This window comes from Stylophora pistillata, chromosome 11 (genome assembly GCF_964205215.1).
Source record: "Stylophora pistillata chromosome 11, jaStyPist1.2, whole genome shotgun sequence".
In the NCBI taxonomy this organism is placed as follows: domain Eukaryota; kingdom Metazoa; phylum Cnidaria; class Anthozoa; order Scleractinia; family Pocilloporidae; genus Stylophora; species Stylophora pistillata.
This window is the reverse complement of record NC_142529.1, coordinates 19,052,404-19,065,266: the sequence shown is the minus strand read 5'-3', so window position 1 is coordinate 19,065,266 and position 12,863 is coordinate 19,052,404. Positions and strand designations below refer to the sequence as shown.

General features: G+C 34.6%; 1 protein-coding gene and 1 pseudogene across 5 annotated transcripts in view; one reads left to right on the top strand and one right to left on the bottom strand.

Moving 5' to 3' along the window:
• The window catches only part of LOC148720458 (uncharacterized), a 50,880-nt pseudogene that overhangs the window by 23,876 nt on the left and 14,141 nt on the right, over positions 1–12,863 (bottom strand).
• The window catches only part of LOC148720459 (uncharacterized), a 30,147-nt gene that overhangs the window by 9,294 nt on the left and 7,990 nt on the right, over positions 1–12,863 (top strand). For 3 of the 5 annotated variants that reach the window (XM_088738921.1, XM_088738922.1, XM_088738924.1), the window contains 2 exons: positions 2,733–2,783; positions 9,205–9,255. In XM_088738921.1, the coding sequence (XP_088595047.1) occupies positions 2,733–2,783; positions 9,205–9,255 (102 nt within the window). The remainder of the gene's footprint in view (positions 1–2,732; positions 2,784–9,204; positions 9,256–12,863) is intronic. The other 2 variants (XM_088738923.1, XM_088738925.1) reach the window with 1 other exon arrangement.

Genomic DNA, 12,863 nt, shown 5'->3' with positions numbered 1-12,863 from the left:
TCCTTCATTTTTGTGAAATTAGCCAATCCTGCCCTCTCCGCTTTCATAACCTGGATTCTTTCGGTTAGAGCGAGAGATATTAATCTTTTGGTTAAAAACACAGATCAAGGGATCTTTACGAGAAAGTTTTTCTTCAGTTCTGAGTACAATGGTTGGTTGGCAACTAATCAGCAAACCGATATAGAAAAACACAACAGATACACAGTTCTGAGCAAAATTTCCTAATAGTCTCCTTTAGATATATTGTCTTATTTTATTTGCACTTCTTGTTTTCAATCTTGTGCTTCTCATCTTATTTTTGCTTAGTGATAATGTTTATGGAGTTAGTTTCATTAGTCTCAATGCTTTTTGCGGGATCAGTATTTAAAGCAAAGCCATCGATGTCGATGTCAGCTTAAGTCAGCTTTTCACTACGAAAGTTTGCTCTAATCATTTAAGCTCAGACCCATATCAGATTATTCAGTTCAGCGGAGCCATTTTTCGTTTTTAACCATCCTATCACTTAAAGAAATTCTGATTCTGTCCAAATTTATGCTTGAAAACAAAATATATATATATATATCTGTATATCTTACGAGTTGTGCCCTATTTTGGCGAACCCTACGGGCTCGTCATAATATGGCAGAACTAGTAAAAATACCCGGTGATACTACACAACAAAACGTCGAAGAAGAGATTTATTATCCGGCGCGCCAAACTGTTATTTCAGAGCGATCGAATTTCGCGGATATTTCTGGAGTACAAATATCACGCGATATTTGTACTCGTCTCGCGCGTTATTTGTACTCTACGGAGCACAGTTGGATAATGCCATTGACGTTGAACTAGCATATCAGCTTCTGCTAAAGTTCGACGCTTTCCCATGTTATTTGAGTCCTAAAGTCAAGATATCAAATTTCAGCAGCCTAAAAAGGCGTTTGAATACCTCACTGAATTACTCCTTCAAACTTTCCTTTAAGAGGCTTTAAAATATACTTCAGAACAATTCAAGAACAGAAAATTCAATTTTATGACTCGAAAAGGTGTTTATCCCTATGATTTCATGGATAGCTTTGATAAATTCAATGAGACAGAACTTCCAAACAAAGATGAATTTTATAGCATACTAACAGATGAGCATATCTCAGACGATGATTACAAACATGCTCAAAATTAATGTATGGAAAAAATTCAAGTTAAAACAATGGGTGATTATCATGATTTATACCTAAAGTTGGACATACAGTTGTTAGCTGATGTGTTTGAGAATTTTAGACAAACTTGCCTTCAATACTATAAACTAGATCCATGCCATTATTTCACAAGTCCTGGAATATCTTGGGATGCTATGTTGAAAAAGCACCATGCTTGACTACACTTAAGGACAATGAATTACTTTTAGCTTTTTGTGTCTTTTGGTTTACTTGATGATTAAGACAGAGGATAATGATTCTCATAAAGGACCACAAGGAAAACTTCCTGAGGATGGATCACAAAAATGGACATTCCGGCCCACCCCAGTGGGAGCGAAGGAATAAGAGGAAAAAACCGAAAATACAGAAAAAAGCATATGCAAAAGAACACAATAAAAAGTTTTGCTTTCACCAGACTGGAATAGCATTAATAACACACTTGTCTTTTTGTTTAGTTAACATTTACTTAGAAACCTTATTGTAAAAGCCTGTATGGAGTCCTTGGATGTGCTGTAAATATACTTCCAGTTTTACGCGCTTTCAGTGCTTTCTATTATATCGGTTATTTAGCATTAATGAAGAAATATGGTATGAATAAATTCATGATAAATTTCTAAAGCAGGGTTTCTGGTAACCTTTATTCTCAATACCTTCGTCAGTCTGTGAAGTTTGTAAACTTGCAAAGTTTTTTGTAGTCTTGTACTCTCAGGAAAAATGACTCACACCGCAATCTACTAGATTTCCACCTTGAAAGAACTTTAAAATAACTTTAAAATTATTGGATACATTGTACCGTGGCAGTTTGCCTTTTTTCTTTCCTTTGATATGACTTTTACAGCTTTCAGAGAACTTTTAAATGTTTTTGTTGCCTCGATACGTGAATTTTGTGTGTGGTGCTAAGCCTGTACCTTTGTCCTATTCTTTCAGCATCTGTGATTGGTTAACCTTGTCATCCAATGAACTTGTTAAGAATAAGACATTTGATCACGAAATAGGATACAGATTCCTATTTCTATGAAGAACCTTTCCCATAGTTATTTCATAAAATAATAAGCTACACTGACTTCCTAGAAGTTTGCCAGCTCAATAAACCTACTTGTGATGTTAGGAGGACACTCAAAAAGCTTGTAAATCATGGCCTGATGACTGATTTACAAGCTTTTCTCATACTATCCTAACATTCCTTGTGGCTTATTGTGCTGGTAAACCCCTAGAAAGGGTGATTTGTATGGAAAGGTTACTGGAGGTTAAGATCCAATAATGTTTTTATAACTTGTACTGCTGAAGTTAAGTATAGATTTATTAACGGGTGAATAGACTTGTTAACCCTCCTTGAGATTGTTGAATGGTGATCAAGTATTTTCTTTGACAAATTTGACTGAGTGCTACTTTACTTGGGACTTTGGTACTATTGTGACAAGTTGCTACACTTGTGCCTTCAACAAGGGTGTTTAATTCAGTGAGTAGGTTTCACTGTTCATTTGTACTTACAGACTAATTTTAAAAGCACTGAAAGTGGATCAATAGATTTATTATCTTTTTTTCCTGCTTATTTTATAGTATTCATCATCGTCTGAATATGAAGATGGTACTGATTCAGGGAGTGATGAGGTAAGTTCTTTTTTCTCTATATATTAATTAAAAATATCATGACTTTGTATGGTGTTAGAGTAAAATTGTTACTTCCATGCATCAAAGGCCTCACAAGAAAGGTATTTGTACATTTAAAGTAAATCAAATAAGGGCCCGAAATAGTAGTCATTTCATTCATGACAGCACCTCCAGAGAATCACAGGTGTCCATGCAAAAACTAAAATGGAGTCCATCGTGCATTTTCCTTTTTTCAAATAAATCAAATGAAACGTATTTCGATTCATGAGTGAGAAGAATGAAGGTCTACATATGTAGATCTCCACTAGTGGTCCATCACAAAAGCTGCACATTGAATAGCTACACCAAGGAATAATCAATAACTGTCCAGTGAAATGTTTTTTTAAAGATTATTACTATAAAATGATAATGCAATAAAGTTAAAATTTAAATTAAATTGGAGACGGGTCACTCTCAATTTCTATTGTGAGTTACAAATCTCAAGCACATAATCTTATTTTAAAGGCAAGGCACATTTTAAATCAATTTTATACACTTATCTATAAAGTTTCTTTGAAAAAAACTCCTTCATTTTTGTGAAATTAGCCAATCCTGCCCTCTCCGCTTTCATAACCTGGATTCTTTCGGTTAGAGCGAGAGATATTAATCTTTTGGTTAAAAACACAGATCAAGGGATCTTTACGAGAAAGTTTTTCTTCAGTTGTGAGTACAATAGTTGGTTGGCAACTAATCAGCAAACCGATATAGAAAAACACAACAGATACACAGTTCTGAGCAAAATTTCCTAATAGTCTCCTTTAGATATATTGTCTTATTTTATTTGCACTTCTTGTTCTCGATCTTGTGCTTCTCATCTTATTTTTGCTTAGTGATAATGTTTATGGAGTTAGTTTCATTAGTCTCAATGCTTTTTGCGGGATCAGTATTTAAAGCAAAACCATCGATGTCGATGTCAGCCTAAGTCAGCTTTTCACTACGAAAGTTTGCTCTAATCATTTAAGCTCAGACCCATATCAGATTATTCAGTTCAGCGGAGCCATTTTTCGTTTTTAACCATCCTATCACTTAAAGAAATTCTGATTCTGTCCAAATCTATGCTTGAAAACAAAATATATATATATATCTGTATATCTTACGAGTTGTGCCCTATTTTGGCGAACCCTACGGGCTCGTCATAATAGGGCAGAACTCGTAAAAATACTCGGCGATACTACACAACAAAACGTCCAAGAAGAGATTTATTATCCGGCGCGCCAAACTGTTATTTCAGAGCGATCGAATTTCGCGGATATTTTTGGAGTACAAATATCGCGTGATATTTGTACTCGTCTCGCGCGTTATTTGTACTCTACGGAGCACAGTTGGATAATGCCATTGACGTTGAACTAGCATATCAGCTTCTGCTAAAGTTCGACGCTTTCCCATGTTATTTGAGTCCTAAAGTCAAGATATCAAATTTCAGCAGCCTAAAAAGGCGTTTGAATACCTTGAATACCTCACTGAATTACTCCTTCAAACTTTCCTTTTCAGTAGTCCCCAGTAGTATAGTAATTGGGGCTTGGAGGTCACCCATCATGAATTCAATATTGCGCATTATTATCCAACTATACCTAGACGAGTACAAATAACGCCATAGACGAGTACAAATATCACGCGGTATTTGTACTTGTCTATTGTAGAGTACCGGTTAAACAGGTTTTCTCGCATCACGCAAGCAAAGAATTGGATTGTAGTTACGGAAAAAAACAAATGGCGCACCATTTGAGTCATATTTCCGACGACGAAGAGTCAGAATGGCTGGCAAATATAGATCAAAGTTCATTAGGTGAATCGAACGAAGAAAAACAGCTTGACAACAAGAAAATTTCTTCATTTAACGAAGAAAATAGAAACAGCAACACAATAAAGCGCCAATTCCGTTCCGCTTCGCATACTTCTGTCACCCACTCCCCGTAAATAAATATCCGCGAAATTCGCCCGCACTGAAATAACAGTTTGGCGTGTTGGATAGTAAATAACTTATTAGACGTTTTGTTGTGTAGTATCGCTGAGTATTTTTACTCGTTATTTGTATTTTGACTTCCCCTACGGGCTCGTCAAAATATGGCACAACTCGTAAAATTACTCAGCGATACTACACAATAAAACGTCTAATAAGATATATGTATTTTGCATTCAAATTGCGCAATATTGAATTCCTGATGAGTGAGCTCAAGTTATTTATTAAGGAGCGTAGCGACGATCTCGCGTTAGAGAGCTCGGGTTCTTTTTTTATTCATTGAGGAGCAAAGCGACAAATACTGGGGAGCGCGGCGACGATCTCGCGTTAGCGAGCAATTGATTCGCGAATTGATTGTTTAATTTATTTGAAAAACCATATTCAAATAATATTTCAAAGCTGACTCATCAAAATTCGAAATTTTTGACTTATCAGAATTCAAAATACTGCGCAACGAACGAACCACAAAAACTTGCCTGAGTAGAAAACGCTGTGGCGTTACATCACCCCATAGCTGTGGCGTTACGTCATCAGATCAACATCTAAAAAGTTCGAGAAATTCAAAATGGTGGGTTCAAACCGGTTTTCAAATTTTTAAAATACACTTAAAGAAAATCCACGTATAGAAAATATGGAAAAATCGAAATATACGCAAAAAAAATTGTCTTTAGAGAATATAGGAAAAAAATTATCTTCTTATAATATAGATATGAATAAAAACGAATGACAGAATCTGACAAAAGATCAGCTCATTGACATAATAATTAATTTGAGACCTGTTCCAATATATCAACGCAAAACATTAAAGCGTAAAATTAAATTCGCTCCACAGTTCAAAAATGTTAAACAGATGGCTCAAGCTTATGAAGAAAATATTGAACTACCTCTTGAGTTTCGAGATGATTATAAACCAGTGCTTAAACCAAGAACAAAGAAGCCTGTTCCTCTATTAAGAACAAGAATCAATGAGACAAACAAAGCTTTAAAGGGTTTCACTAAATCATATGAAATAAACTTAAAAATGACATAGATCCACTGATTCAAATGCAAAGCACAAGATTGGCTATTGGTCAACCTATTAAAAAGATATTGAATGAAATGAAAGGTCTCAAATTCACAGAGACATTAAAGATCACCCTTGAGAGCCATAAAGCTGATGAAGTTCAGACAAAAACAGCATACTTTAATAGTGCACCTGAGACAATGATAACTGAAACAGAAGTAGCAGACTCTTTACAATCAACAAAGCAACACATATCATATCACATTGCACAATGGATTTCAGAGGGATCTGGCTGGCGTATCCAATCAGTTGATAATAAGTACATAAATTTTGTTCTATATAATCCACAAAACGTTCTTCTTATTTTCAACTTCCACCATAATTGAGAGATGGTAAAGAGGGTTTGATCAATCTGAAAAACAAAGATGATGAATGCTTCCGTTGGTGTCATATCAGACACTTAAATCCACAACAGAAAGATCCCCATAGGATCAAAAAAGTTGATAAAGCTTTCGTTGAACAATTGGATTACACAGGAATTGAATTTCCAGTGACTATAAAACAAATCAACAAGATCGAAAAACAGAATAAAATCAATGGTAATGTATTCGGCTATAACACTAAACAACGATATCCAATATATATTAGCAAGGAGAGAAATTTGAATCTTTTATTGATAACAGAAGAGAAAAACTCACATTATGTATTAATAAAAGATTTCAATAGATTTATGTTTAACAAAACGAAACAGAAGGAGAAAAAGCACTTTTGTATATGTTGTTTGCAGTGTTTTAGCTCTGAAAAGGTATTAACTGATCACAAAGCCAATTGTCTCGTAATCAATGGAGCGCAAGCTATTAAGATGCCGACTAAAGATAACAACATATTGGAATTCAATAATTACCATAAGCAGCTACCAGTTCCATTTGTAATCTATGCTGACTTTGAAGCAATAACAGAGAAAGTACAAGGTTGTCAACCAGCTGACGATGAATCTTTCACTGAAGCTTATCAAAAACATACGGACTGTGGTTATGGATACAACGTTGTTTGTACTTATGATGATAAGTATACGAAACCTCTTCATATATATCGTGGCTAGAGAGCTGCTTACAAATTCATGGAACAGATGCTTAAGGAGTTGAGATATTGTAAGAAAGTTATCAAGTCTGAATTTAACAAACCACTAAAAATGATTAAAGAGGATGAGAGACAATTTCAAAACGCTGATACATGCCATATTTGTGAACTTAAATATACCAACGAAGATATTCGAGTAAGAGATCATTGTCACATAACTGGAGAATACAGAGGTTCAGCTCACCAAGATTGTAATTTGAACTTTCGAATCAGTGATAAAATACCAGTAATATTTCGTAATTTGAGAGGTTATGATTCTCATTTTATCATGCAAGAAATTGGACAGATTGTTAAGAATAATAAATATACGAATAAAAAAGGCGAAGAATGTGAAATGAACATTAATGCAATTCCAAATAATATGGAAAATTATATGGCTTTCATGTTTGGAAATCATCTCACTTTCATTGATAGTTTTCAATTTATGAGTTCAATTCTTGATAAACTAGTCAATAATCTTCCCATTAAGAGGCTTTAAAATATACTTCAGAACAATTCAAGAACAGAAAATTCAATTTTATGACTCGAAAAGGTGTTTATCCCTATGATTTCATGGATAGCTTTGATAAATTCAATGAGACAGAACTTCCAAACAAAGATGAATTTTATAGCATACTAACAGATGAGCATATCTCAGACGATGATTACAAACATGCTCAAAATTAATGTATGGAAAAAATTCAAGTTAAAACAATGGGTGATTATCATGATTTATACCTAAAGTCGGACATACAGTTGTTAGCTGATGTGTTTGAGAATTTTAGACAAACTTGCCTTCAATACTATAAACTAGATCCATGCCATTATTTCACAAGTCCTGGAATATCTTGGGATGCTATGTTGAAAAAGCACCATGCTTGACTACACTTAAGGACAATGAATTACTTTTAGCTTTTTGTGTCTTTTGGTTTACTTGATGATTAAGACAGAGGATAATGATTCTCATAAAGGACCACAAGGAAAACTTCCTGAGGATGGATCACAAAAATGGACATTCCGGCCCACCCCAGTGGGAGCGAAGGAATAAGAGGAAAAAACCGAAAATACAGAAAAAAGCATATGCAAAAGAACACAATTAAAAGTTTTGCTTTCACCAGACTGGAATAGCATTAATAACACACTTGTCTTTTTCTTTAGTTAACATTTACTTAGAAACCTTATTGTAAAAGCCTGTATGGAGTCCTTGGATGTGCTGTAAATATACTTCCAGTTTTACGCGCTTTCAGTGCTTTCTATTATATCGGTTATTTAGCGTTAATGAAGAAATATGGTATGAATAAATTCATGATAAATTTCTAAAGCAGGGTTTCTGGTAACCTTTATTCTCAATACCTTTGTCAGTCTGTGAAGTTTGTAAACTTGCAAAGTTTTTTGTAGTCTTGTACTCTCAGGAAAAATGACTCACACCGCAATTTACTAGATTTCCACCTTGAAAGAACTTTAAAAGAACTTTAAAATTATTGGATACATTGTACCGTGGCAGTTTGCCTTTTTCCTTTCCTTTCATATGACTTTTACAGCTTTCAGAGAACTTTTAAATGTTTTTGTTGCCTCGATACGTGAATTTTGTGTGTGGTGCTAAGCCTGTACCTTTGTCCTATTCTTTCAGCATCTGTGATTGGTTAACCTTGTCATCCAATGAACTTGTTAAGAATAAGACATTTGATCACGAAATAGGATACAGATTCCTATTTCTATGAAGAACCTTTCCCATAGTTATTTCATAAAATAATAAGCTACACTGACTTCCTAGAAGTTTGCCAGCTCAATAAACCTACTTGTGATGTTGGGAGGACACTCAAAAAGCTTGTAAATCATGGCCTGATGACTGATTTACAAGCTTTTCTCATACTATCCTAACATTCCTTGTGGCTTATTGTGCTGGTAAACCCCTAGAAAGGGTGATCTATTACTTTATTAAATTTGTGAAAAATTTTAGTAATTTGTATGGAAAGGTTACTGGAGGTTAAGATCCAATAATGTTTTTATAACTTGTACTGCTGAAGTTAAGTATAGATTTATTAACAGGTGAATAGACTTGTTAACCCTCCTTGAGACTGTTGAATGGTGATCAAGTATTTTCTTTGACAAATTTGACTGAGTGCTATTTTACTTGGGACTTTGGTACTATTGTGACAAGTTGCTACACTTGTGCCTTCAACAAGGGTGTTTAATTCAGTGAGTAGGTTTCACTGTTCATTTGTACTTACAGACTAATTTTAAAAGCACTGAAAGTGGATCAATAGATTTATTATCTTTTTGTCCTGCTTATTTTATAGTATTCATCATCGTCTAAATATGAAGATGGTACTGATTCAGTGAGTGATGAGGTAAGTTCTTTTTTCTCTATATATTAATTAAAAATATCATGACTTTGTATGGTGTTAGAGTAAATTTGTTACTTCCATGCATCAAAGGCCTCACAAGAAAGGTATTTGTACATTTGAAGTAAATCAAATAAGGGCCCAAAATAGTAGTCATTTCATTCATGACAGCACCTCCAGAGAATCACAGGTGTCCATGCAAAAACTAAAATGGAGTCCATCGTGCATTTTCCTTTTTTCAAATAAATCAAATGAAACGTATTTCGATTCATGAGTGAGAAGAATGAAGGTCTACATATGTAGATCTCCACTATTGGTCCATCACAAAAGCTGCACATTGAATAGCTACACCAAGGAATAATCAATAACTGTCCAGTGAAATGTTTTTTTAAAGATTATTACTATAAAATGATAATGCAATAAAGTTAAAATTTAAATTAAATTGGAGACGGGTCACTCTCAATTTCTATTGTGAGTTACAAATCTCAAGCACATAATCTTATTTTAAAGGCAAGGCACATTTTAAATCAATTTTATACACTTATCTATAAAGTTTCTTTAAAAAAAACTCCTTCATTTTTGTGAAATTAGCCAATCCTGCCCTCTCCGCTTTCATAACCTGGATTCTTTCGGTTAGAGCGAGAGATATTAATCTTTTGGTTAAAAACACAGATCAAGGGATCTTTACGAGAAAGTTTTTCTTCAGTTGTGAGTACAATAGTTGGTTGGCAACTAATCAGCAAACCGATATAGAAAAACACAACAGAAACACAGTTCTGAGCAAAATTTCCTAATAGTCTCCTTTAGATATATTGTCTTATTTTATTTGCACTTCTTGTTCTCGATCTTGTGCTTCTCATCTTATTTTTGCTTAGTGATAATGTTTATGGAGTTAGTTTCATTAGTCTCAATGCTTTTTGCGGGATCAGTATTTAAAGCAAAGCCATCGATGTCGATGTCAGCCTAAGTCAGCTTTTCACTACGAAAGTTTGCTCTAATCATTTAAGCTCAGACCCATATCAGATTATTCAGTTCAGCGGAGCCATTTTTCGTTTTTAACCATCCTATCACTTAAAGAAATTCTGATTCTGTCCAAATTTATGCTTGAAAACAAAGTATATATATATATATCTGTATATCTTACGAGTTGTGCCCTATTTTGGCGAACCCTACGGGCTCGTCATAATAGGGCAGAACTCGTAAAAATACTCGGCGATACTACACAACAAAACGTCCAAGAAGAGATTTATTATCCGGCGCGCCAAACTGTTATTTCAGAGCGATCGAATTTCGCGGATATTTCTGGAGTAGAAATATCGCGTGATATTTGTACTCGTCTCGCGCGTTATTTGTACTCTACGGAGCACAGTTGGATAATGCCATTGACGTTGAACTAGCATATCAGCTTCTGCTAAAGTTCGACGCTTTCCCATGTTATTTGAGTCCTAAAGTCAAGATATCAAATTTCAGCAGCCTAAAAAGGCGTTTGAATACCTTGAATACCTCACTGAATTACTCCTTCAAACTTTCCTTTTCAGTAGTCCCCAGTAGTATAGTAATTGGGGCTTGGAGGTCACCCATCAAGAATTCAATATTGCGCATTATTATCCAACTATACCTAGACGAGTACAAATAACGCCATAGACGAGTACAAATATCACGCGGTATTTGTACTTGTCTATTGTAGAGTACCGGTTAAACAGGTTTTCTCGCATCACGCAAGCAAAGAATTGGAATGTAATTACGGAAAAAAAAAAATGGCGCACCATTTGAGTCATATTTTCGACGACGAAGAGTCAGAATGGCTGGCAAATATAGATCAAAGTTCATTAGGTGAATCGAACGAAGAAAAACAGCTTGACAACAAGAAAATTTCTTCATTTAACGAAGAAAATAGAAACAGCAACACAATAAAGTGCCAATTCCGTTCCGCTTCGCATACTTCTGTCACCCACTCCCCGTAAATAAATATCCGCGAAATTCGCCCGCACTGAAATAACAGTTTGGCGTGTTGGATAGTAAATAACTTATTAGACGTTTTGTTGTGTAGTATCGCTGAGTATTTTTACTCGTTATTTGTATTTTGACTTCCCCTACGGGCTCGTCAAAATATGGCACAACTCGTAAAATTACTCAGCGATACTACACAATAAAACGTCTAATAAGATATATGTATTTTGCATTCAAATTGCGCAATATTGAATTCCTGATGGTGAGCTCAATTTATTTATTAAGGAGCGTAGCGACGATCTCGCGTTAGAGAGCTCGGGTTCTTTTTTTATTCATTGAGGAGCAAAGCGACAAATACTGGGGAGCGCGGCGACGATCTCGCGTTAGCGAGCAATTGATTCGCGAATTGATTGTTTAATTTATTTGAAAAACCATATTCAAATAATATTTCAAAGCTGACTCATCAAAATTCGAAATTTTTGACTTATCAGAATTCAAAATACTGCGCAACGAACGAACCACAAAAACTTGCCTGAGTAGAAAACGCTGTGGCGTTACATCACCCCATAGCTGTGGCGTTACGTCATCAGATCAACATCTAAAAAGTTCGAGAAATTCAAAATGGTGGGTTCAAACCGGTTTTCAAATTTTTAAAATACACTTAAAGAAAATCCACGTATAGAAAATATGGAAAAATCGAAATATACATAAAAAAAATTGCCTTTAGAGAATATAGGAAAAAATTATCTACTTATAATATAGAATGATATGAATAAAAACGAATGACAGAATCCGACAAAAGATCAGCTCATTGACATAATAATTAATTTGAGACCTGTTCCAATATATCAACGCAAAACATTAAAGCGTAAAATTAAATTCGCTCCACAGTTCAAAAATGTTAAACAGATGGCTCAAGCTTATGAAGAAAATATTGAACTACCTCTTGAGTTTCGAGATGATTATAAACCAGTGCTTAAACCAAGAACAAAGAAGCCTGTTCCTCTATTAAGAACAAGAATCAATGAGACAAACAAAGCTTTAAAGGGTTTCACTAAATCATATGAAATAAACTTAAAAATGACATAGATCCACTGATTCAAATGCAAAGCACAAGATTGGCTATTGGTCAACCTATTAAAAAGATATTGAATGAAATGAAAGGTCTCAAATTCACAGAGACATTAAAGATCACCCTTGAGAGCCATAAAGCTGATGAAGTTCAGACAAAAACAGCATACTTTAATAGTGCACCTGAGACAATGATAACTGAAACAGAAGTAGCAGACTCTTTACAATCAACAAAGCAACACATATCATATCACATTGCACAATGGATTTCAGAGGGATCTGGCTGGCGTATCCAATCAGTTGATAATAAGTACATAAATTTTGTTCTATATAATCCACAAAACGTTCTTCTTATTTTCAACTTCCACCATAATTGAGAGATGGTAAAGAGGGTTTGATCAATCTGAAAAACAAAGATGATGAATGCTTCCGTTGGTGTCATATCAGACACTTAAATCCACAACAGAAAGATCCCCAGAGGATCAAAAAAGTTGATAAAGCTTTCGTTGAACAATTGGATTACACAGGAATTGAATTTCCAGTGACTATAAAACAAATCAACAAGATCGAAAAACAGAATAAAATCAATGTTA